This window comes from Acipenser ruthenus, chromosome 1 (assembly GCF_902713425.1).
Source record: "Acipenser ruthenus chromosome 1, fAciRut3.2 maternal haplotype, whole genome shotgun sequence".
Classification (NCBI taxonomy): Eukaryota; Metazoa; Chordata; class Actinopteri; order Acipenseriformes; family Acipenseridae; genus Acipenser; species Acipenser ruthenus.
The window spans coordinates 67,779,543-67,806,941 of NC_081189.1; the positions used below are offsets into that span (position 1 = coordinate 67,779,543).

General features: G+C 39.2%; 1 protein-coding gene across 3 annotated transcripts in view; it reads right to left on the minus strand.

Annotated features, from left to right (window-relative positions):
• Window positions 1-27,399, minus strand: part of LOC117421280 (protein FAM13A-like) — an 82,171-nt gene that overhangs the window by 23,815 nt on the left and 30,957 nt on the right. For all 3 annotated transcript variants that reach the window (XM_034921655.2, XM_034921653.2, XM_034921646.2), the window contains exons 8-9: window positions 26,987-27,159; window positions 7,512-7,553 (exon numbers count right to left, since the gene is read on the minus strand). In XM_034921655.2, coding sequence (XP_034777546.2) covers window positions 7,512-7,553; window positions 26,987-27,159 — 215 coding nt within the window. The remainder of the gene's footprint in view (window positions 1-7,511; window positions 7,554-26,986; window positions 27,160-27,399) is intronic.

Here is a 27,399-nt window from a genome sequence, read left to right on the forward strand (position 1 = left end):
ATCCAACATGCAAGAATCCAAATCAACCGACATGAAAAGTTCATTAGATCCTCAAGTTTTTGTTGTTGTTGTTATTATCTTTAATCAGTTTTGCTTCGCAGCATGGTTGCTGAACAATCCAAAAGACAGTGCTTTTTGACAACCTATATTCACAGCAGAGATATGCCTGCTTTGTTGCAACATAAAACGATTTTCGTTTTAGAGGCATAGTTACACAGCACACGCTTTTTATCAAGACAAAATAGTTGACTTCACTGCGGAGGTGGCATCCCGTGCGTACTGTTGACAGGATTTTTTTTAAATTTTGTTTTATTTGGGGTCCAGTGGCCAGGTTAGTTATAGCCGATGGTTCTTTATAATGAAGGGCGTTACAGCAAGGGTGTACTGTACATGCAAATAAATAAATGGATGAATAAATACCAGACTACTGAGTTTGACCCTCATACTGTTTCTTTCAAATTGGTATTATTTGTTTGGACTATAGCTGTGGGTAGTATGCTAAATTAATTCAGTACCTGCAAAATTCATTTTCATATGGAACACTTTCCAGTAAGCTGATCTTCTCTAAATATTTAACTTTGGTTGCTGACTGTGTTTTGGGAGAAATATTGAAATGTCCCAGAACATATCTGTTTTAAAAGCAAACCCACTTTCTATTCCAAACTGGCTGGAACAGGTATTGTTAAGCTCTCATTCCAGAAAGACCAAACAAATAAATAAACCACACACACAAAACGCACCCATAAATTGAAACTGCTTCAATGTCAGGTTTTTGTTCCTCATCCATGGTCTACAGGAGCATTCCACATGTCACATTACACCATAATGCATTTGTTGCTAGTTGGTACTCTATACAGGTTCCATTTTGAGGGGTTATGAACATTTTAGACAGTAACATCTTTGAACACAAAGCTACACACCTTTTATACTTAGTGGAAGAAACACGTACGTTTATTTGCAATTTGCCTGTCCCGCAGAAAGGTGTGTCACACCTCTAAAGACTAAATTAAAAAGTAAACTGGCAATGTTTGTAAAGAAAATGGGAAGGCTAAACCAAGATTAACCAAATAGCTATAACTTGCTTTGGTTTGTGCATCTGTCCCTAAATAACCACATCCTCTTCTGTTGGCCTTTTATTAACAGGGATACCCTTGCTCAATAGGGAGCTACAACCTATCCTGGCAAAATAAAGAATGGGTATTAGCAAAATAGTCTAATTGTGAGAAAGACCTGTATAATAGTGACCAAGAAAAAAAGGAAAACCCAGGGCTGTAATTGGCTAAGTGGCAACACAAAACATGGCTTGTTCGGACGAGCAGAATGCATGTGACCTGAACCTGAAGATCAACCCAACCAGACACGCTAAACTAACAAGTGTCAACAGTAACCCACCCTCATAAGGTACAGTATGAGAAAAGGAAGCTGGAGAACACCTTGCACTAAATTCTTTTTTTTTTTTTTTTTTTTTTTTTTTAGTAGTTGCCAATTGATTTTTACCCCGTTTTTCAACCAATTTGAAATAGCCAATTGTATTTATATTTTAGGTTCAGCTCACCGCCACCACCCTCGCGCTGACTCGGGAGCAGTGAAGACGAAAACACACACTCCGAAACGTGTGCTATCAGCCGACTGCTTCTTCTCACTCTGCAGGCCCACCATGCAGCCACCTCAGAGCTACAGCATCGGAGGACAACGCAGGTTTGGGCAGCTTACAGGCAAGCCCGCAGGCGCCCGGCCAGTCTACAGGGGTCGCTGGTGCACAGTGAGCCGAGCACCCGGGCGACGTTTGACCAATTGTGTGCCACCCCTTGGGAACTCTCGTCCACGGTCAGCAGTGGAATAGCCTGGACTCGAACTGGCGATCTCCAGGCTCTTTACCAGAGCGCCTTTACTGGATGCGCCACTCGGGAGCCCCTGCACGTTGCACTAATTTCTAATCATTTTTGTAGGTCAGTACACAGTATAAGTTAAATAATCAGAACTTGACAAGTGAATACAGCAACAAAGATGTACAGTCACACCCAAGACCAATCACACACCCACCCAGTAGATTTATAATGTGTTTTATTTATAGCACAAATATAAATAAAATGAATGCACAAGTTAAGCATCTACAGTTTCTGCTAGTGCTAATGATAAATAAGGCAAACATTTAATTTCCCTTGAAATAATTAGCAGGCATTTCCAAGTAGTTTAATCAAAGATTAGGTTTAAAGGGATTATTCGCTGGTATAATCTCCAACATTTCTTTGGGGGGTGGGGCATTTGGAACTTTAGTCAAAGAATAATTGAGAGCTGTTGTAACCAATAAATTACACATTCTTTCAAACACATTAACATTTAGCTAACAGTATAAAAAGATAAACAGTTTACATTAAAAAAATGAAACTTTTAGGCAATTTTCCAATCACCAAGATTATTTACTGTTTCACAGTTAACATGCATCTAATTGCAATATTAACATGCACAGATGGTGACTGAATCCTCTCCATTGGCATATCAAACTTTGCTGTTCCTTTTCATCTCAGCTAATCAATTCCACTTTCAACAGTAGAAAGTGGAAAATACCCACCACATTTAGGATATAATGCACATTTAAAAAGATCTTTCACAAAAACAATTGTCTTGGATAATAAGTTAATGTTGCTGTGCCTTGCATTATTCTTAAAGGCAGCTACAAACCAGACGCGATGTGGCAAGTGGAACTGTGCAGCGACGCGGGATCGGCACCAAGGTGGTACTGGAGCGGCGAGAAATAAATAGGATTGAATCCTATTTTTTGCGGTTTGACGCATGTCAACGTGGGCATTGAGCAATCAGAGAACAGCTTCAATGCACGTGGTCCAGCAGGGTGAAGCAGTATTCAAAATGACAGAGAAAACAGTAATACTTGTCGTTGAAAAAATACCCAGAGCTTTATGACAAAGAACATCACAATTAGAAAGATACAGATTTGAAAGATAATAAATGGGAGTCCATTTCAAATGAACTGGATGAGCCTGGTGTGTGTGATTTATTGCCGTAAGTGTTGAAATACCGTCAGAAAAGACATTCGTAATTTCCACATCATGTTGACGAATATGTACCAGCCTTGATCGTAGTTTTGTCAATAGCAATTTTGAACAGTTGTATAGATCTGGCGGTTTTCAAACCTTTAGCGTAGCCTCTGTGTCGCCAATTTTAAGAATCGCATCACGTCTGGTGTGTGGAGACCCTTAAGTTTCCCCCGTGTTTATAAGCTGAACAGTTATTTGCAATATAGTATTCACAATGTGAAATGTATGTACTAAGGTATATTTTACCATTATTTAAACACGCATTAAAAAAACGAAACATGAAACCATGATGTTAATTTAGCTAAACTTACCTCATATCTTTCCACTGCTCAAAGGAAAGAATAGGACGTAATGCCCGAAAAATCTTCAGATAGCAGAAATATCTACTGCTAGTTAAAAAAATTCAAGCTCTAGCATAATAGGTTATTTTGCCAGGAATCTCCACTTCAGTGTGCTCTCTGGACCGCAATTTTTTATGTCAACCAATGGTAGCACAGCATAATAGCTATCGGTTACTGTAGTGTGTAATTAATTACAAGAACGGATGTTAATCATCCACTTAAGAGGCATAACAAATTAATTAGAGTCAGTAAAATTATAATGCCCCTAATGATGTGTTTACACTGGCCGTTTTTAGGACGGCTTAGGGTCGTCTCAGGTCTTTTTTCTGCAGTGTAAAACGCAAACAGCCGACTCTCAGTCGTCCGAAAAACAGCCAATTAAAGACGTGACTGGGCGCCGGCTTAGGTCTGTCGCAAAGGCAGTGTAAACTCACCAGACTTTAGGACGGCACACGCATGAGGTGAGTCGTTATGATGTCACCGAGCACATACTGTAATTTAGATTGTATGCTCGCGCATTCCGACCTAAGCCAGCTCAGGGCACGACCGCAGTGTAAACGCTACGTAAAAAATGATAAGAATCTCCGCGATCAGTTGGACCTCAGTCGGTTTAGGTCCGAGGTGGCAGTGTAAACGTGAGATTAGCGGGATTTTAAACAAGGAGGTCAGATTGAATTTACTCTACCAATCTCATGACACAAACTAAACTATACAGACCAAAATTACCAGGTTTAAAAAAAAAAAAAAAAAAAAATTATGTATATATATATATATATATATATATATATATATATACCTCTCTAAATCTGACCTACTTTTCCCTCCTCCTCCCCCTCCTCTGATCTCTCTATCTCTATCTCCTCTGGAATCTACCACACTCTCTCCCTCCTTGTGACAGGCTGGCTCGCAGTGGTGAGGTGTGGTGACGTCACGGACCAGGAAGTAACTGAAACCAAAACAATGGATGGGCGGGTGAAGCTGAATGCAATGGCACTCAGCGTGGATTTATTAACAAACCAAAAACAAAAGATTTAAACAATAACAAAACACAAAACAAAAAGGCGCGATGGCCAAACAAACAGAAACAAGTATATTTTTTAAATATAGCAATTGTTCTTTTTCCTCGCTCTTTCTCTCCGCTCTCCCGTACTCTCCTCTCTATACTCAACAACCAACCCCGCAGCACGGACAGCTGCCGGTTCTTATACTCTGGCCGAGGGGTTAACTAGTTGTTAATTATCTTATTACCCCTCGGCCACAGTCTGCACGTGTTTGGTAAGGATGCATGACTGTCAGCTACTTAAATAATCAGTAGCTGATCAGTCATGCATCCTCACGGGGTTTTTAAATATAAGTAATAAAAGACGCAGCACTTCTATCCACGCCGCGAACAAAAATACAAATAATAATACATAGGGGCGGGACACTCCGCCACACTCCTCCTCAGCTAAGAACCTCGGAGTCACCCTGGACCCCTGCCTCTCTTATTCCCAGCACATCTCCACTCTGGCACGCACTTGCCGATTCTTCCTGAGCAACATCCGAAGAATCCGACCCTTCCTCACCAACTACGCAACCCAGCTCCTGGTCGAGGCCCTGGTACTCTCCCACCTAGACTACTGCAACTCCCTCCTGGCTGGCCTCCCTGCATCCACCACCCGTCCGCTCCAGCTCATCCAGAACTCCACTGCTCGCCTGGTGGTCTCTCTGCCTTGCTTCTCCCACGCAACTCCACTGCTCCGCTCACTCCACTGGCTCCCGATCACCGCTCGCATCCAGTTCAAGACTCTTGTACTAGCCTACAGATGCCTTGACCAGACTGCACCCAGCTACCTCCAGACCCTCATCTCTCCCTACACCCCCACCTGACCTTTCCACTCCTCCTGCACTAGAAGACTGGCTCTACCTCTCCTGCCTGCAGAGCCCGCTCCTTCTCCACCCTCGCCCCGCAGTGGTGGAATGACCTTCCTACAGATGTCAGGACTGTCCAGTCCCTGACCACCTTCCGGTGCGCTCTCAAGACTCACCTCTTCAAACAGCACCTGTAGAACTCCTTTTTTTTCCCTCCGGACACTTATCACTCTTCCTTAAATGCCCTCTACTTGCTCTTATCTGCCCCCTATTTTTTTGCATTTAATCATGTACTTTAGAGTACTGTAATCTGTCAAGTGTTATTTAATCTGTAGTATTTTGTATTTAATTATATCCTGATGTAACTATCACTGACACTGTTATCTGCTCCGTTATTGAATCGTACTTTGTCGTACTTGTACTTGCTAGAACCAAAGTCATTGTATTTATCTTGCTCTTAATTGTATTATTACTTGTACTGTGATTCTTGAAATGTATTTTTGTTTACGACTGTAAGGTCGCCTTGGATAAGGGCGTCTGCTAAGAAATAAATAATAATATATATATATATATATATATATATATATATATATATATATATATATATATATATATATATATATATATATACACATACACACACACACACACACACACACACACACACACACATATATATATATATATATATATATATAATCCTTACTATAGTTAATATAAACAGGAGGGTTTGCATGACCGCACTTGTTTTAGTGTTAAAGAAACAAGCCTGCTGTAATCTATTTATTCACGGTAATATTTGCATGAAGTTTTGTATGAAATCTGAACCAATGAAACCTTGCATTTTTTTTGAAATAACCTATTTTTGTAAGCTATATAAAAAGTTGATATAAGTTGAAATTCTTTGTTTTGTAGTTAATTCACTGGGGTAAAGTTAGTCCTACACAACATATTCCTAACTCATGGGATATTTTTCTACTTTAACATGTTACATATTGTAAAATAAAAGGCACACACACAGGGGCCACGCCATGCTGCAATGTAGCACTAATGTCATCACTTGAGCTGTAATTTAATGATAAGTGCTCCATGTATTCTGGTGAGAATGACCAACAGCCACATTAATGAATGAACATGGTGTGATAGGAAAAGCACACTGCTGGCAAACATCCGGTCCTTATGACTCCTAAATACATAATGCAGTAAATCTAAAACATAACATTACACTATTAACAATATTAGTTCCTAAACTCATAAACAACTTTGACCATGTAACTTAATAACTAGATAATGTTAACTATTAACATGTGGGAGTTACATAACTATTTGTTTCAGGGAAATATCCAAAGCCAAACAAATTAAAATAAATAAAAGGAACATTGTGAACAACTATTATATTGAAAAACACGTCCTAAATTCCTAAATGTATTTTTGGAAATAAATTATGGAGACAAAGAAAATGGTTGTCAAGGCAACTGCAACTGACACTCTTTACTTGTCTTTTAAAGACAGATAGGGCCATATTTTCAGTGCGCTTTCTCCATTCTTTAAATTAGCTCCTATTTTTTGAAAGAAGAAAAATCGTTAATGTGATAAAATCTGAAACAAAAACCTTCCGAGTGGTTCAGAGAACATGGATTATATTCCTTAGTTGTTTGGTTCTAATTTTGTAAATGGAACAGGTGTTTTACCTCTTTCAAAATATTGGAAAGAATTAAGTGCTTTGAAAAAATGGCCTATGGTGTCCTTTAACAGACCGACCTTTCACACAGTTTTTCCCTGCAATATTAATACACACTGTCCCTGAGAGTGGCTACCATATAATACAAGTCTGGTGTTGCATATAAATATGTTTTTTTGTTATCATGGGGGTATCGACATTGTGAAATATCCTGAATGTTTATTTAATTTTTTATTTTTTTGTTACTCTGGGCCTACACGTGCTACTGTTTTAAATGAACTGCAGTAGTAATTGACAATTACACAATAAACCATGCTGTGCCAACTGTCCTTCCTGTGCAGAAAAGCAGCATTTATATTACAGATCTTGTAAAATAACTGTAAAAAAAAAAGTGCTTAATTACATGGTATATAATCCACTTACGCTTTGATAGCTTTGAACTCTGTGCCTGATATACCAATCATTCTAATCTGTCCAAAGTGGTAAACAACTATGTTACATTTTATGTCCTAGTTCTGTAAACTATGTAGAAACATTACATACACGTGACATTTGTTTATGGAATAAGAAAATAAAATATACCTCATGTAAAATGGAGACATTGGCCTTTCATCCTCTTGAGAGCTGGAAAAGAAAAAAAGAAACATATTAAGAACTAATTCAAATTATATATAATTGTTCTTTTACTGTAGTAAAATCTAAGAATGACAGCAGATTTCAGCTAAGGTTCAGTGAATCTGTGATCTATTTCAGATGCCCTCGACAGTAAATGCTATGGCAGAAAATCAGCAACATGATCTGTTTTTCTTTCTCCAGCACAGGTCAACCTTCACATCTCAAAGATGCAAAAAAAACAAAAACAAAAAAACCAGTTGTTACCTACAGTAGTACACTGAACAGGTTTATATTTCACACTCATGCAGGTAGTGTTTAGCACAGTTGAGGTACAGCAGGAAAAGCTGACTTAAAATGATTATGAAAAAAAAAAAGCTTTAGTGAACTACAGTAAGCTTTACAAAATAGGCACTGTGCATATACCATGAATATGGAAGCAAGGCAAAATGTAAGATATGCCTTAGTATGAACATGTCTGTCTAGGAAGTAAAAAAAAGTATTTCAAGACGACAAGGACTATATTGAGGAACTACTGATTGGTATGTCCATGTTTTGTACAGGAAAATATGTTAAGCCTTTGGTTTGAGATTATTCTTATGGTGAGCCCAGTTGAAACAGGAGGACGGAGATAAGATTAAAACATTTACTCAATTAAATCTGCATCAGTACTTGATCTAAATAATTACGGACAATGCATAATGTCTCGGTGGAATTGCTCCCTCCAAGAAAAGGCTGCTCAAGTGCATGAATGCAACATGAAAGTCATTAAAAATACAAAACTAATTAAAATATGCAGGAAAAGGAAATGACTATAGAAGGGTGAGGGCAGTTGGAAACTGACACAAAAAAGGGTTCTCGGATTTGGATGTAAAACAGAAAACAGCATGCTGTTTGGGCTACTTCCTGAGGAATGGCTGGAGTCTAAAGTTCTAAAAAATACAGAAAGTACAACAAATTATTATATGCACATGAGAGCCACAATACAGTACTTAAGAGAATCATAATCACAATTGCATTATGAGCCCATTTGTGACGTCAATAAATCAGTTATTCTCGTCGAAAATATTAAGACATTTGTTTTTGTAGTTTTGGCAAAGATCTGTACAAAAGACAAACAATAGGTAGCAATTTATATATTTATTTCAGTATACTTTAAAAGAAGAATTACAAATGGCTAATTCTTCCTAGGTTTCATTACATGCATGTTGTTTATATATAATAATAATAATAATAATAATAATAATAATAATAATAATAAAAAATACACACATTCAACAACACAACTGAACTTTGAATTGGTTACTGGTACCCATTAATATTTTATACAACACCTAATAATTGAAATGAAGCCTGCTGCAGAGCAAAACATTTCCTTAGTCTACCTGTTAGTAGCTCTAGAGCAGCAGTTCCCAATCTGTGCTCCGCGGAAAAGTTACATAATTACGGAAAGGATGCGGCAGCATAGTTTATAGATCCCATTGCAAACCCAAAATGTGAGACCTTAAAAACTAAGCTACAGAAGCAGGAAGAAAATGCATACGTGGAGAATATCTCCAAGTTAAAAAATAGTCTAACCTAGTTTTGGAGTGTCTAAAATGTATTATTTACTAGGGAGTTTTCATTTATTGCGCTCACGTGCACTCAACACAGAGCTTGTAAAGTTAGGGATAACACAACAGGGCATGTGTTGTGTTGCATTAACATACGGCTGTAGTTGGGTTGGAGACATGACACGAAGCTGTAGGTTAATGTAACACAACGCACAAGCCCTGGAGTGTGTTATCCCGTTTATAAAACAAATACAACAAATATATATGTTTTTATTTAAAAAAAAACAAACAAAAACACAACACTTTATTATATACTGATGCACAAAAGAAATGCAACTCAGGTCTAATGGATTTAATCAAATCCTGGTTTCTCTAACCAAAAATAGTGACAATGAATGTCGACATTATCAAAAACGGATGAAAAAGAAAAATAAATGTAGAAAATGAAAAAGAGCAACCTGATATAGTCAACGAAGAGCAACTTGTAAAAAGCGAATTGGAAGAACAGCAAGAGGAGCCAGTGCGTAAAAAATAGAAACGTTGTGACAGTGGGTATGATGTTATGTGGGAAAAAAATGGAAATGGCTTTTTTAGAGCAAGGAATTGGGTGGTATGATGTGCAAGGTCTGCCAGAAATACAAAAAAAGATTGCAAAGGATCAAGGTAAATGGAACAGTGTAGCCTGTGTATGAATTAGGGTGGATTATTATTCATTATTCAGTTTCTTATATTATACAAAATCTTTGGCAATTTTATTTTTCTGTTAAAAGTGCTCACGGCTATAATGCTCTGCCACCCAGCGCTACAGAATTCCTGGGGAGAACCCTGCAAGATAGAAATTGAGTACTCTTGACCAGCCGAATTACGCACTGAAGCATAGAATTCTAATAACAGACATTTTCAAGACAAGCTGTTTTAAGTCGATTACCGTTTCTTTATGTTTCATCCAATCGATAAAAACAGCAGCTGCCCAAGCATTTTTGTTTTCTTAGATTTCATTAGTTGTTGACTTGTTAGATCTGTGTGTCTCTTGTTTTATTCTGTTTTTGTTTTGTTTTTTTCAACGGAGGTTTTGCTTCTTGTAATTCTAGCCAATTGTCTGCTATCATGCCTCAGAAAAGAGCAAATGTCAGTAATGTCAGTAATTTTTTTAAACTTTAAAAGACCTCTCACAACAATGTGTATATTTATTGCGAGTTTATTATCTCGTGTATTGATCATTTACTGACTGAACTGTGCTTCGGCAAAAATAAGTTTTGCCGCGAATTGTACTTAACTGCGTGGTACAAATCCTCAACAGCCAATCAGCGTGCAGCATCCAAACATTCCGTTTTATAAATATAGATTATAGCTGGACATTCGTAGCTCCGACTATGCTGGTACATCATGGATGTAACTTCACAGATTAATTCACATAAAATCAACTTCTGCTGTAATTATCAATTTAAAAATAAAACAATGTTTTTTTCTTCTCTGTAAATTTGTGTTAATGAAAAGTAAACTAGAACCATTCTTTAAAACTGCAATCTTAAAATAACTTTGCTCACAGAAACGAGTCCACCCATCACATTAAAACAAAGAAAGGTAAGTCTAAGGTTATTAATATTATAGTGATTTTGTATGTGCTTATTTTTCAGTACGCTATTACTGTTTATTGTGTTGTTCGCCAAGATCAAAAAGAAATTTCAGCTGGTCCGCGAACAAAAATCTAAGAACCACCGCTTTAGAGGTTTCTCAAATGCTATAGACAGAAATAACCTCTTCTTTTAGTAGGCTCATCGTGTTCATTAAAAACATCTTATTTCACCTATTGCATGTCTAGGGACATTGTTGATGACCAGATTTACTAATTCCTGACTTCCAGTAAATGACCAACATGAAAACATCCTATTAGGGCATATTTTCAGTTTCTCCACATGCTTAATACTAATTATTTACTTATAACTAGAGTATGCTTGCAGGGATTAGAACTATTGATTTATTGTTGTACTTCTACGTGTAAGTAACTAAACTGACTTGTTATGAATGGGTCTTGAATGAAATACTAGAAGTGCTTTATAGTTTCAAAACAAAGGATTTAAATGTCTCTTGGGAGACCAAAACTGTGTTAAAGTTCATAATACTTCAGAGCTGAGCAGATCACATGGCACTACTGTAATGAACTTTTGCCACTATAGCCCCATTCTGGGAAAAACAAAAGGTTCGGATTAAAATACCAACTAAAGTAACTCCATTCAAGATGTGATGGAATGGCACGCAGACACACGATTTAAAAATCGGCAGTCTGTAAAACATGGAGCCGTTACTGAAATGATGCTTTCTGTCTGTCCGGCTTTCTTTTACACTCCATAACTCACAAACTAAGTAGGTTATGGAGGTCACTGTCACTCACATAGGATTGACTTTTGACCTCCAGGTCATGGTCACAGAATACCAAGACAATTGTCTGTTTTCAATGTTCTCACAACAACCAATGAACCAATGATACGATTTGGATAACATTTTGTAGAATTAAACAGTTAGGTAGGTTAGTGTTTTAAGTAAATCCCTAACTTTTCTGTACAGCATTTTTCAATATTTGGGATTTGTTTTGCAGGTTTCTATTTGGTTTTTCAATAATTGCTTATATATTTTTGTTTTTCACTGATTGCTTATATTTATTGATTGCTTTTATATTTTTCTACATAATATGCCTAATAATTCTAATTCTATGTCACATTGAGACACATAGTCTGTATTATTATTATTATTTATTAATAATAGCTTTTTATGGTGAATTTTCTCAGTCATGGTGTAATAATAATATACAATAAACTATTTGAACATAATTTAGATATTTTATTTAACATCATGTAATCAAATTAATTACAAAATGATATCGCAAAAGTCTACCGGAAGTCATAACATTAGTACAGTATTTTATGTTAGATTTCGAAATGTCACATTTTAAAATGTGGTGTTTTTCATTAAGTATATGGAAGACTACAAAGCGATATGCAATTCAATATGTTAACGTAACATTATTCAGCAGGTTTCACTTGACTTTCTGAAGCAAAATGAGTTAATTCTATAGGGTGATGTAAAACCTTTGGCCATAGCTGTACAGTAAAATTTCAATGAAGAAAAATAATAATTATAAAATATAATGCATCTAAATTAAAAGTTTTACATGGATAGAATCTCTAAAGTATAGTATCTAAGTATGACTTATGTTTTATCTTTCATTTAACTATTTAACAGTCTGTCTGTCTGTCACACACTACATTGTGAACATAACTGCCTTGATTTTGTACCGATCTTTACCAAACTATTATTATTCAATCCTAGCCTCCCGTATACATTTTGGATTGCCTCTGACTATACTCTTTCACTCACTGAGCACTTAATAGGCAATTATGAGAACCCTCTGTATGTCCCTCCACTGATTTTATCAGAAGGTAATGGCTTCAGATACTGGAATACATGATTATACTTTGTTCCTGATCTGGTCCATCCTTTGTGTTCTTCCTGAAGGGTGGACTTGCAGGAAAGTACAGTTGAACCACTGTGTATAATGTCAATGTCACGAATCACAAAGCAAACGGGAATTGCAAGTCTTGCCTCTTCCATTAGCACACCAAGAGCTGGCCATTAGACCACTTTGGTAAATGCAGTATGCTTTAATATACAGTTTTATCAAGCACAAAACCATAACTAACATTACCGCAGCACAAATGGAGAAACCACAAAATGAATACTTCAACCCTGCATCATAATAGAAAGCAGTTCTGGCAATGGGAATGAGGTTTATTCCACTCTGAAATCCTATAATAAAAAAACAACTTTAAAAACAGCTGTACAGCAGTACAGTACATCCTTAGAACATCCTTAAATAACCTAAGAGATGTGCCTGCTACAGTTATTGCTATTTATAAAAATATGTATATGCTTCCCTTTCATATCAATTTTTAGTAACTAGAAAGCAAATTAATAGCTGACCCCTCAAGGGGTGTAATTACAGACTCATGACTGTGCATATCAATTCCTCCCAGATCACATATTCTAAATATTTGTTGCTGCTGACCAAACGATGCCAACAAGGGGCCAGCTCCACCAAGCTCATGTTTGCATCCTGTTGTGCCACCGACTTTCACAGTATGTTTTTCTCTGGCCAATAAGGTGGACAAAAAAAAAAAATCTCCCTTCAGAAATAGTATCTGTATTTTTTTTTTTTTTTTTTGGTTGAACTGAATAGTACCTGTGCGAGTTGAAGCAATTGTTAGGAGGCTGTGTGATCCAGTGGTTAAAAAAAGGGCTTGTAACCAGGAGGTCCCTGGTTCAAATCCCACCTCGGCCACTCATCGTGTGACCCTGAGCAAGTCACTTAACCTCCTTGTGCTCCGTCTTTCGGGCGAGCCGTAATTGTAAGTGACTCTGCAATTGATGCATAGTTCACACACCCTAGTCTCTGTAAGTCTGCTAAATAAATAAACAAATAATCATTAAGGAACCAGAAGCAGGACACTGAATTACAGTACAGCATTTTCTAATTCTCACAAGGCTATTTAACTGTGGATAGCAAAACATTCTTATTGTTGTTTTGTAAGTTAGCAATGACTCATTAACTCAGGAGCTTGCTCCCAGCTAAAAAAAAAAAGTCTTGATTCCCAGTACAACACCTTCCTCCACCGTCAACATTATGAGGTTAAGTGACTTGCCCAGGGTTACACAGCTACTCTGGTATAGGAAACAAACGCATAAACGCCTATACAAATACCATGTAGCACGTTCAGTATTTGTTAATCAATTTAATTCACATCTAGCACTACTTTATACCTCCAGAAGAGACATGCAGTTCAACCACAGCAACAGCTGTTGCTTCATTTTTTAATGATCATTTTGCATTATGCTGTGGGCAATGACAATGGATAACCAGTGCAACCAAATTACTGTGCAAATAGTAATTACACAAAATCTTTAATCTCACCAATATTGTTGCTAATAATGTACAAAAAGTACAGACTAGCATGTGAAGTTAAAACAGCCTTTTTCTTCCAGGATATTTTTTTTAAAACAAGGCTGGATGTCAGCAAATGTTACATGTGTGTTAAAAAAACAACACATATAAAACAACCAAAAGTTAAATTAGATAAAATTTGTAAAATATCAGTAATATCTATTCCATAAGCATGGTCCAAAGTACCAAAAGGTGATTTATTAATTCTGAGACAGACGGCCAACAGCTTGAATATGTTTGACAATATGGTGTCTGAGTATCTTCATGCACTTTTTTTAATTTAGCACATGTAAAGGTTGGCTCAAGTCTCAAGTCTCAGGTGACATGGCAGTTTTTTCAATTGTGTGAACAAAAATCCCTGGTTAACCAGCCTGCAAATCAAATACTTCAATCATATTGTAGCAAACATCTAGTCACCTCACCTTTGAGGAGGATGAAGACATGTCGGGTTAAAAATAAATCTACTGGAGTTTTACCGTTACAAGCATTGTATCCTTATTCGCAGAGTGCATTCTTGAAAAATGAAAAATTCACAGTAAAAACGGGAACTGCAGTGAGTGTCCACATTGTGACCTGGGAACCCCAGAGATCTCTTATAAAAGTTTACCATAGTAAAAGCATCACAACATGTAATAAAGCATAGTGAAAGCATGCAAAAGCATAGGTAGGCATTGTAAAGAATAGTGAGGTATGGTAAAGCATTAATAAACATGGCAAACCACGGTAGACTATGGTACATGCATAGTATAACCATGGGAAAAGCATAGGAAAACTGCAAAAATAAAAACCTTTTAAAGGGTTATGGAGCCCTATTCACAAAACTTAAAAATAACAACAATTTTCCTTAAAGTCTGTTTTAATCAATTGAAAAAAAGTTTTACATTTATTAAACTGATCTATACTGTCAAAGAAAACAAGTATAGAAAAGACAACAGTCCCTTTAAGTAGATTCTAATTTAATACTGTAATTGACAAGTCAAAAGTAGATAAATATTACTCACATTACAAGCTACATTAAATACATGGAATAAACTTGGGCAAGTCACAGCAACTGAAGCCTTTATAATGTATGCAAATCTTAGCATCTTTTGGTTTACACTGCAAACCACAAATTACAGCAGTCGTCTCAAACGTCTTGGGTTGAATATAACTTATTTCCATAATTAATTAAAGCTCAGTTCAAAAAAGGCTACAAGACATAACTTGATTTATAGTGGAGCTTTGGCTATATCCGGTGCCACGTTGCAGCTGGGATAAATCTCCATAATTCCAGAGACTTCATGCTTTTGCATGATCTGCCCTGCAAAAGGTATACTATTCAGGTGGTGGATCTGAATACATCCAATGTGCCCATGACCAATAATTACAGTCTGTATATGGCATAACTTTTTGTTCACGTCAAACATATATTTTTTTATGTTTTTTTTGTGTTTTTTAAATGTGCATAAAGCAGTCTATTTATATTCTCATATGAAGGCCAAATCATTAGCAGGCATCAGATGTAAACATGTTTGGGTGCTGGGAATTATCAAGGGAGATAATTTCCTAACTCTCAGAATGGATTGCTAAAGCAAAGTAACACTGTAATAAACTGTACAGATACAAAGCACAGTCATGGAACTAGAGTTTACATGTTGAAAGCACTGTCCCCCTAAGCCTCTAACAACAAACTAACCTGAATTAAGGATTCAGCTTATTTTTCATATTTTTTGGCTCTGATTAAACACGTAAACAGACCTGTTATTGTTTTACATTAATATATTGTGCACAGACACTCACAATGTGCTTTGTATTCCAGGTTTCAGTTAAAAGTTAGTAATGACACTGCCCAGAAATAATAATCTCAACGATTTACTGCTTTATTCCAGGAACTTGAAATGTGTTCAAGCTACAAACCTTGAAAGAAATGAGGCCAATATATCTTCTCAGTCACTGCAGCATCCACGATGACTACTATTCAGCTCACAGTCTGTATCACACTGATGTGCAGTTCTCACAGAGCTGCTAAATACTGGGACTGCAATTTTTCAGTTTGGTGAGACCATAAGAAATGTGTTTGAAAATATGTATACTTCATATATGAATCCATGCTTACCCTTTCAAGCATATACATATACCCCATTCATAGCCTGAGCAGTGTGAAAACCATGTTAAATGAATAGATTTTCCACAATGGATTTGCTACTATTGAATATGCATAATATGTATGACATTTACTGCCCACTTTAAAATGTCCAGTTCAATATCAAATGCTTAACAGAAGCTTACAATATTGCACAGTACAATTTAAATCTTTAAAAATGCATTGTATAACAATGAATAATATAATTATGAATACAGCTGTCACTGCCACTGTACAGTGACTGAATGATACCATCATTTGCTGTTGCTGTTTCCTGGCTAGACATGCATAAAGTTGCCACTAAACCATAATCTGTTTTTACCGATTCCTGTTTTCTATTTTATAAATCGAACAAATGGTAACATATTCTACATACATTGATATAAACATAATGTATATGATATCATATTGCAAACACATATTTTGAAAAACATTCCTTCAAATATAACCTTTTTTGAAAAGAAATATTAAAACAATTATCTACATTCTTTAAAACGAATGCATTTGCTTTGAGAAGCAAGTTTATCACATGTGTAGTTCATCTAAAACAAACCTAAAAACGACTGGTGTCAAAACATAGTGATTATCAACCTTGAAAATAAGAAGCCACAGTGCTCAAAAGAAAATATACCTTTGCAGAGGCATGATTTCACAAGCCATTCCTGTCAGGAAAAAAGTTTGTAATCATCACACACAAATGAGAACAGCTTGCAGAGCCACAGGTTCCTGTGCAGTTTCTTGTCTCTCTGTCAACAAAGGCAGCCTATAGTCTCCAGTTGCAAAACATGGTCCCTTAAGCCAAATACAGTAGCCTGATGATGTGAATCACAAAAGTTATGTTGTATCTACAGACTAGCATGCACTCCATAACAGTGAAATAGCCAAGCTAGTGTGTGCTGTCAGCTGCATGCCAAGCTACAGTTGGTCTGCATTACCCTTTGACCCCAACTCTCCCGGGAAGAGCAGTTTAGTGCCCAGCCAATCAAAGCACGGATTCATGTTTCCTCTTCCCCTGCTCCTCTGTGAGACTTGAATGTCAGTTACAGGATCCCTCCCAGAACTGTGCATTCAGCACGGCAGTGCCCTGCTCCTCCTTATACTGAACAGCACTGCTGTATGTATTTTACACTACACAGTACATTGTTACACTAAGTTAATATCTGTATATCTGGAGAAGATTGTATATCTATTTATATTTATTTCCAAAAGCTTCCTGTAGTACCATAAACAACTGCAACTACTGGTATTGTATGTTCAAACACATTAAACAAATGAATTCCTACAACTATGTTTCCCCCCCATCCCCACAGGTTGCAGAGCAAGGTTAAACATAAAAGCTGTTATCAGTATTTTATCTTTAATATTTGAACATACTGATTCCCTCTCACTGCATTTAATGTTTACATACAGCTCTGAGGGAGGATGTTTACAGGTTTTCTGTTACAGTACCTTGCCATATTTGCAACTTATCTTTTTATGTTGACTTTTTTCGTCATTACACATTGCACACCTTTTACTGTGTCAACCCTGTTGTGAGACAAGTGCATGTGAAAACTGAACGCAAGCGGTGAACAATGTACAGTTTTTTTACACTGGAGTAAGTTTCTTATATTGCTTCTTTATGTGTGGTTCATTCAAATGTAAAATGTTTCTCAGTAATACTGTAGATGAATGTGTAACTATGCCATAAAATGAGGGTCTTCAGGGCAGTTGCCATGTTTACCCTGTAGAGTGTGACAGACACACAGACGGACAGACATTATGAGTGTGCAAGTATCCACATTTTTAATGACGACCATAAAAATGGCATTGTAGTGCTTGTGATCTACCTGTCAATTTTTTTTTTTTTTTTTACAGGGTAAACTCATGCGAAGGTACTATGCTGTAATCTATTACTTTTTGCAAGGCAGTAGGAGACTGTCATTTTCAGAATATTACGCACACACAATTCTTGGGGTGTGCTGTATATTACAGAAAATACTGTGGGCAGTACAGAGCTTGTCCATTTGGAGAGGTGAGCTGGATGTAGAGAATTGCATTCTTCAGACCCAGTGTTTTGGAAAGGCTTTTTTAAATTCCTCTATGAACATATCCTCATCTAAGTCCACATTTAGATTGACGTTTACTTCCAACTTAAAAGATTTTAGTATGTTGTAAATATCAATGTTTTGTAAATTGTTTGTTTTAAATGATACACAATAAAATACAGTATATTTGTGAAAATCACAAGAAATTTTTCAACAAAAAACTAATAATGGGAACTGATGAAAAACAAAAGGAGCACTTCAACCAATGAATGAAAGAATTAATGAACACATTTGCCTCCGTTCATTCAAAAAGGTACCAAAAACGCTTATCTTCCATTTGTGTTTTATAACAAAATAAATGTAGTCTTATTAATAAAGAGTTTCACTTTTTAAAATTGTCAAGGCCCAGTGTCCACTTATCAAGGCAGAAATCAGAACCCTCTCCATAGTAACTGATGACCAGTTCCAAACAATTATTATTATTATTATTATTATTATTTATTTATTAGCAGATGCCCTTATCCAGGGTGACTTACAATTGTTACAATTTTTACATACAATTACCCATTTACACAGTTGGGTTTTTACTGGAGCAATCTAGGTAAAGTACCTTGCTCAATGGTACAGCAGCAGTGTCCCCACCTGGGATTGAACCAACGACCCTCCGGTCAAGAGTCCACAGCCCTAACCACTACTCCACACTGCTGCCCTACAATGCATCATTATCAATGAACTGAGAAGAACCAAGTACATACACACACCGAAGTCAATTACTAACTAGTTGTTTAATTATTGTTTTCTTTTTGTGGCGTTAGACTCAGGTAAAGTGCACTAGCCCACCATAACAATGTAAATTGGTAATTGGTTGTTTTTCCCCATTCACTAAAAGTCTTATAGGTGTGAGGCACAGGAGAGAACCCATTAGCCGTAACACAGGAAAAGAAAAACGACCTGAAATCAACGAGAAAATAAGTCTGGAGAACAAGATCAAAAGCCAAACAATACGGGACTTGTGATAATGCTGTTATGCTAATGTGAGGTAAGAATGTGTTTTTAAGGCTCAGGTTGGGTTATTGCACCTTTACTTTAAGGTTTTCATATTTGATTAATGATTTTTACAGCTACGTACTAAGAACTTATTCAGCTACAATAAATGCGGCTGTGTGTTAAAGGAAAAATATTTTACAGTACACCTTTTCTAATACAAAATTCAAATTGCTAGCTTTTTTTGCATCCTAGACTGGTGCATAGTATTGAACACAAAACAACCAAAAATGTGCACAACATTAGACTTGACTAACGCTGTAAAAATAACTTATTTCTTACCCAATACTGGATTTGTTTATCAAATTATAAATGTCAAGTTAGCTAAATAGTACCTGCTTTATCTCCATTTAAAATAGTTAGCATAATATAAAACATGAATCAGAAAACACGGTATACTGCCCTGCACACAAATAATACTTCAACAAAGATCCCTGTGCAGTTTATTATTTGTACTGTTGTATTTATCTAGGGAGCAGTGGACTTTTCTGCCAACTGGCCTTTCCCTTAGTTTGGAAGTACTAAATCAGTACTACAAAAAAACACACCCTGCTACTTGTTAACATGACTAAATTTAGATCAGCAATAAAAGCTGGCAGGTAGGGTTTCATCCACATAGTATAATTCAATGTGAGTATGATATATGATCATTGGTATTAAAGATGCAAGCAGCATACATTTCTAGATGCTCTAAATTCTTTAGTGTTTTCTCAGAAAGCTTTACATGCCAATGGGAAAGTGACCAAACAGAGAGGCAGGGGGGACACTGACACTAACTACATATTTTACATGTATTTATATGGCAGTGAAACTCTGCACTCTGTGTCTGTCTATTATTGTGGATGTTTGGACTGTTTTTATTATCATCTACAGTACAACCTTGGAGTTATGAACACTTTGGGAATGGAGGTTGTTCAGAGTTTTCAATGGTTTTAATAAATGTGTACACCTGCTACAGTATCTATAGCCTTAATCTGGCAAATCATACAAGGATACAGCACAGTAATGCAATACTCACAGTGTTATGGCTCTAAAGTCTTTAAAATAGTACTATAAAAAATGGAAAAAGGCTATATTTAAGCTACCATTAAAATCGCAATTATAGCAAAAAAATTAAAAGTCCAGGAAAACATTAGGTTATAATCATAACCCTGGTTCCCTGAAATAGAAATATAAGCATTACTGAATGGGTGTTTACCTCCTAAAGACCTGAATCCTGAATACTTTATACCAAAGCTGCTCACTGAACCAGTGTTTTGAGGATCCACAACATTTAGCCTGTAGAACTTAGTAAAGGTATTGGCAATAGCCCATACAACTGCACTGCATATGTCCTTGACAGATGCACCCTGGAATAAAGCTCACGAAGCTGCAAGGCCCCTGGTGGAATGGGCAGTGAGCTTTACTGGAGGAGGTAAGTTGGCCAGCACATAGGCAGTCCAGACAGTGTCTGCTATCCACTTGGACAGCTGCTGCTTAGACAGGGCTTGACCACGGGATTGTGCCCCATAACAGACAAAAAACTGTTCAGACTGCCTCCAACTTTTTGTCCTGTCAACATAATAAGCCAGGGCCCGAACTGGACAGAGCATATGGAGCTTCCTGTCAGACTGGAAAGTAGGTGGATCGAAAGCCTTCCAATTCCAAAGCTGCTTTAAAAGACAGCAATTTCAGCTCAGCTGAATGCAGGGGTTCAAATGGAGGCTTCATGAGTACATTACACATCACGTCTAGTCTCCAGCGAGGAACAATGTACTTCATAGGCGGACGAAGCCGTCGAGCCCCTTTCAAAAATTGCCCTGCCAGGAAATGAGCTCCTGGGGAGACAGTCAGTCTTGCATTGGCAAGCTGAAATAGCTGCCAGATAGACCTTTAACATGGAGGGGGATTTCCCCTCGTCAAAAAGGTCCTGCAAAAATTGCAGTATAACTGCCATGGGACAAGTCGCAAAGGCAGACACCACGTCTGGAAGACGCCCCACTTGTACCCGCACTGGGGACATGTGGACACTGCCCAGGCATTCTGTAGGGTGTCGATGACACTATTAGAAAGCCCCAGATGGCTCAAGTGCAGCTGTTCAGGGGCCAGATCCAGACCTGCAGGCTCGATGGGTCAGGATGTCATAAGGTCCCCCGTGCCTGACTGAGGAGGTCATGGCGCACTGGTAGTCTCCATGGCTGGCCGCTCAGCAGCTGCATCAGGGTTAAAGACCAGATCTTCTTGGGCCAATAGGGGCTACTAGGAGCACCTTGGCCCAGTCCTGCCTGATTTTCTCCAGACACAGCGGGAGCAGGGAGGTGGGAAGGCACATAACAGATGCCTCTGCCACTGGTGCGCCAAGGCATCTATTCCCAGCAGTCTCCTGCATCTTATTATGGAGTACCAAAGGGGACAGTGGGTTGATTCCTGGGAGGCAAAGAGGTCTATCTCTGCTCTTCCGAACTTCTCCCTGATGAGGCTTACCATCTCAAGATGAAGCCTCCACTCCAAGCTGCTGGTAGGAGGTCTGCTGCCCACTTCGTCACCCTGGGCAGACGAACTGCCAGCAGTGACAGGAGGTTCTCGTGTACCCACAGCAAAAACTCGCGGGCCACACAATAGAGACTGGGCGACCACAGGCTGCCCTGGTGGCTGATGCAGGTCACCACTGTTGTGCTGTCTGTGCGTATAAACACATGTCTCCTTTGAACCTTGTGTAAAAAATTCTGGCCAGCAGCTCTAAAACATTGATGTGGAGACCCCTCCATGGGGGTTCCTCACACCTTGCACACCCTGGCCATTCCACACAGCACCCCAGCCCAGACAGTGTCCAGCGCTACACCTAGGCGTAGATGGGCCAGCTTTTTCCCCACCAAAAGAGTGCCCTTAGGACAGAGGTGGGACACTGTCAATAGGCAGTCGTGATTCAACGCATGTGCAAGAGATGAAATGAAAGGATCTGAGAAGCTGCTGCCATCAAGCCCAGATGTTTCTGGAATGTTACTACTGTGAGCGCACTATTGAGCTGAAAGAGCCCAAGCAGGCGGATATTCTTGGTTGTCTGAGAAGGTAACAACTGGCTCTTCACATGATTCACTGTAAGGTCCAACCGTTGAAGGTTGCCAGTGACAGGTTCCATGTGGGCCTCTGCCTGTGCTGAATACTCTGTAAAAATTAGCCAGTCGTCCAGATAGTTGAGTACTGTGATGCATTTGAGTCTTAATGGGGCTAAAATAGCTTCCATGTACTTTGAGAAGGCATGTGGCGCTTGGGAAAGGCCAAATGGCTGTACATGTACACAGTTCCCTGGAAGGCGAACCGCAGGGACTTCCTGTGCGCTGGTTTTATGAGGATGTGGAAATAGCAGTGAACCAGTCGCCTGTCCTGATTCACTGCAACAGCCGTCAGCTCAGATACAGGTTGACCTGTCTGAAGTTGAGTATCGGTCTGAGGACACCATCCCGCTTTGGCACTAGAAAGTACCTGAGCAGAACCCTTCCTCCATCTCGAGGGGGTCTATCATGCGAGTAGCCCGTTTTTACAGCAGAGCTGTGACCTCCTGAGACACCACCGCGGCATCTTGTGGGTCTGTGACTGATGTTGTCAGATTGCTCCCTGAGAAGGGGTCCTGAGCCTGTGGCAGCAAACTCCTAGGACTGCTGTTTCACCTGTAGCTTTGCCTGCGCCTGCGTAAAGAGACATGGGCCGGTCCCGAGTTCGCCTTTTGGGCTGCTGGGCCCTAGGGTGCCAGTTTGCCGCTGGTTTACATGCCAGAGGTGGTTGCTTGGGAAGCAGGCGAACCAGCTCCTTAGTGGATTCCCGCGTGTGGTGAAAGCGCTGCAGCATCTCGTTCACTGCCAGACCAAGTGCATGCCCTGGAGTGACAGCGGTGCTTTGTCCCCGTCAGGCACCTGTGACTGGGAAAGCCAAAGCTGCCTGCGGGGGGCTACCAGCGAAGCCAGGTTTCTGCCTATGGCCTGTCCGTTGACTTTGGTCACGGAGCAGGTTTTTGGTAATCAGACGCAGCTCATCCAGCTGTTGTAGTGACGGACTGTGGTTCGTGGAGAGGGGCCACTGCAAAGGCTGAATAAGCCCTTTTGGGGGTCAGTTTGGAAACCCAGCACTGCTTGTTAGGGCAAGAAGCCTCCTTGTAAAACAGCACCAAATTAGGCGCCTGGACCAAGGCAGCAATGGAAACCTCAAGCCTCAACCAGGCCCAGCTTTTCCACATTGTGCACCCTATATAAGGCATCCATTATACGTGAAACAGCAGGAGTTGTTGTCGGATGGCCCCAGGAAGACTGGATTTCATATAGAAAATCTGGGTGAATTAGGGGTATGGAAGAGGTGGTAGGCTCATCATCAAAAATTGATTACCTTGTTTCCCCTGCTGTAGGACAGGGCACTTGCAAGATGGGGTGGCCTTTTTGATTAGCGGTATGAGATCTGCCGACAGAGAGAGCTTAACCACAGAGTACGTGCCGTCTGACTCCACATCCTCAGAAAGGAAGGGCAGCTCCTGTTCTCCCACCTCCTCAGAAGCGGCGATGGACAGTATGTCCTCCTGTGGCCAATCTGTGCTTGCAGCCCCATGAGACCCCAAGGGGGCAGACGGGGCAGGTGGTGCCGAGCACTCCCACACCAATTCAGCAAGAACAATTCTCTGGTGGGAAACAGCTGCCCTGATTTTCTCCATCTGCTCCGAGTCTGCCGATTTCTTGGAACGGCGACTCCTCTTCCTCTTCTGCAGGGGAGGGGAAGGAGAGACAAAGCTCGAGGAGAATGAGGAAGTAGCCTGGGCTACTTTCCTGGGTGCGTCATCCGCTCTCCCTTGGCGCAGAGTGCTGAGCAGGAGTAAGGGACGCAGAATGTTCCTTAGAGCTGCAAGATAGCATCTTGGAGAAAGGGACACAATTCGCAGAAGCTGCGATTAACCAGTGCCTACTTGGCATGCTCTGGCCCCAGGCAGGAAGAGCACCTGCCGTGCTTATCCTCCATAGGCAGACTGGCCTTGCATGTCTCACAGGGATAGAACCCGGGCATGATGCAAGGAGCAAGCAATGCAGTGTACAGTATAGGGTTGTACAGCTGTTGCCTCAATCTGCTTATATACCAACCAGGCGAGTCAAGACCAGAGTGGTACTGGTTCGATGACCTCGGCACCGGGTCAGTACTGGGCCAGTTCGGTGTACTAAACACCGGGTCAGTACTGGGCCAGTTCGGTGTACTAAACACCGGGTCGGTACTGGTTTGGAACCAGTTCGGAACCTGGAAGGCAACGGTTCAGTTCAGCACAGGTTCAGGGACTTCGGTACTGGTTTGGTACTCGTCGTTTCAGTACCAGGTCAGTTCGGCTCCGGTTCGATGTACTTAACACCGGGTCAGTACTGGTGCGGTAGCCACGATCCCAGTTCGGTACCAGGTTGGGATCAGGTCAGTGACTTCGGTATCGGTTCGGTACGGGTCCAGCTGGTCGCAGTCACCGCGGGTGGCAACGTACAGGAATGCTGTTTGTTAGAATGAACTAACAGCCTTCGTAATGGTGATGCTAAAATAGCTGGTCACCAAAACGGCATCAAGATACTGTATTGTAGCCTGCGCGTGGTATCTGTAAAACACAGAAAAAACACAATGAGAAAAATTCACAACACAAAACAGTAATATAACAACTGCATAAATAATATAAAATGCCTCCAGCCAGAGTTTTGCAGCCAGGGGGGACAGCACAAAGTCAGCCGACTTATGTTGCTGGGTCCCTGGGAAGGAGCGACTCGAGGCAGTGGCTTTACGCGAGACACAGTGGGATGTAACTAGCAACAGACTGTAGTGCACATAAATATGCGTAAATAAACTATTACAGCGATTTGTTTAATTATCACATACAAAATGTGTAAAATATATACAGATATAAGCAACAATGTACTTATCTGAACAAGCCTCTCTAATCAGGTCAGTCTTGAAAGAAGAAATGACGCTGAGATCTGTGACTGCAGTCCTTTTGATCCCTCAGGGGTGGGGTCACGACTGCGTCACAGGCTCAAAAGAGCAGCTTTGATATAAAGTATTCAGGATTCTGGTCTTTAAGTGATAAACACCCATTCAGTAATGATTACATTTCGTACTGAAAGGGAACCTGGGTTAACATAGTTTTTTTTTTTTTAAAGAAAACGCATTCACGCAGCTTGCTCAGTTATTCAGCCGCCTTTGGCTTTGAGGGGGGAAAAACGAAACTGTGCTTTGTTTAAAACTAAAAATGTTCCTAGTAAAATTGCCTGTACTTTGAAATCTGCCTCACTTTTCTGGATACATTTGTTGGTACAGTAATTTTGCCTTCTCTGTGACCTGCATGATGTTTACAGGAGTGCCTATGTGGTTGCATTGCACTCATGGTTGAGTGATTGCATACTTCCGGTTGAAAGTGGGGTGTCCGGTAGACTGATCAGTTCACAAGTTTGGTGTTCGTAACTCTAATGAGGTTTTTTAGCTCTCAGTTTCTCACTGGATGGGCACGTGTCATATACACAGACACACACACACACACATGGGATGCACAGATTGGGAACCCTGTCAGGTATTTATGCCTGCTTGGGTACAGAAAAAGGAAGCCTCTGGTTGTATTCAATAAAACGAGACAGTGGTCATTATCTTCCTCTGTCTGTGCTGTCGGTAAAATAATAATATTTAAATAAATCGACAAAATATAAGCTCTTGTAGTTCCACAACTTTTAAGTAATTTAATTCACAAGAAATGTGTATGAGCTTAACTTGATGAATCACAAGAAGGTGCAAAAAATATGATACAACACTGGCACTTGTTGCCTATGTGATTTCTGTCTGACTTTTCCTATAGTACCCACTACCATGTAATGTCTATTGTTGATTATGCACAATGGTGTTTATAGTTAATAAGACAGCTCGTGACTCTCCCTAGTGGATCAAACTTGTTGGATTATTTTATATTTGCATTGAAAACACCCACAAAATGGTTACAAACAAAGTTTTTTCCCCAATGTTTTTACAATGCAAAGAAAACTTGTTCTTATTTTGTTCTGCATTTTGAATTTCACAATAAATGAATAGACTGGAGTAAACAATTCAATTGTACGTCTGTTGCTTTTCTAAATGAAGAATGGCTCCTGCTCCAAGTTTGCTTTGTTGAATGTAACAGTGCAGATCAATTCTGTTTGTTAAATAGTGCTGTAAAATCAGCAGGCAACACTTGGAGCATGATCAACCTAAATACTGATTGTTATAACAGGCAATGACTTGGACTGGTTTGACTAGATAAGAGAAAATGTATTTGTGTACCGGGCCAGCACAACAATGTAACAAGAATAGTGACTTGAAGCCTGAATGGCCTTATCAGAGCTGGCACCGACACACTCATTTTGTATTTTTTAAATTGGCTCCTAAATAGCTTGTGTATAAGACAATACCAGTCTCATGCAACTATACAATGCTGCTGAAGTCTGAAACCAGTAATATAAAAAAAGTCCTTGATATATTGTTAGATATATTGTTACTACAGTGCCTATTGAACAAACCAACTTCCAATTTCAGATTTATCATAGGATTTCTACATGTTAAAATAAGTAAAAATAATAATCATAAAATATAGCTGAGGTAGTGCTTGTGAATTTCATAACCTTAAACTGATTCAGAACCCTCTTTATGTAACGCTGAACAAAAGAAAACATATTGAAGTACAAACCATGATCACTTACCTGGTCAGAGACTCTGTACTCTTGATAATATTTTCAGACATCTCATCAGCCCGTTCCATCTCTTCCAGACTGTGGGCTCTTTCTGATATTCTCAGCCTGACCTGTGGGATCCCTGCTGATTGCCCAGGCTGGAGTACAGGCTTGATTGCAACTTCACTCTTTGATTTTGTAATCTAAGGGAAAAAGAAGACCATCGTAATACTATCGCAGTATAAATACAGGCTCAGTTATAGATAGAAACAAAACCAAACACGTTGATGCTTATCACAGTTGACTCTGGAAGTTCTGAAGACACACATACCCTCAAAACATTGTTATTTTTGACCTTTTAATCTCTATTTTTATAATCTAGTAGATCTCTTTTTAGTGTATCCACTTTTCTTAACTCCATTTCTATAATAATTTTTTTTAAG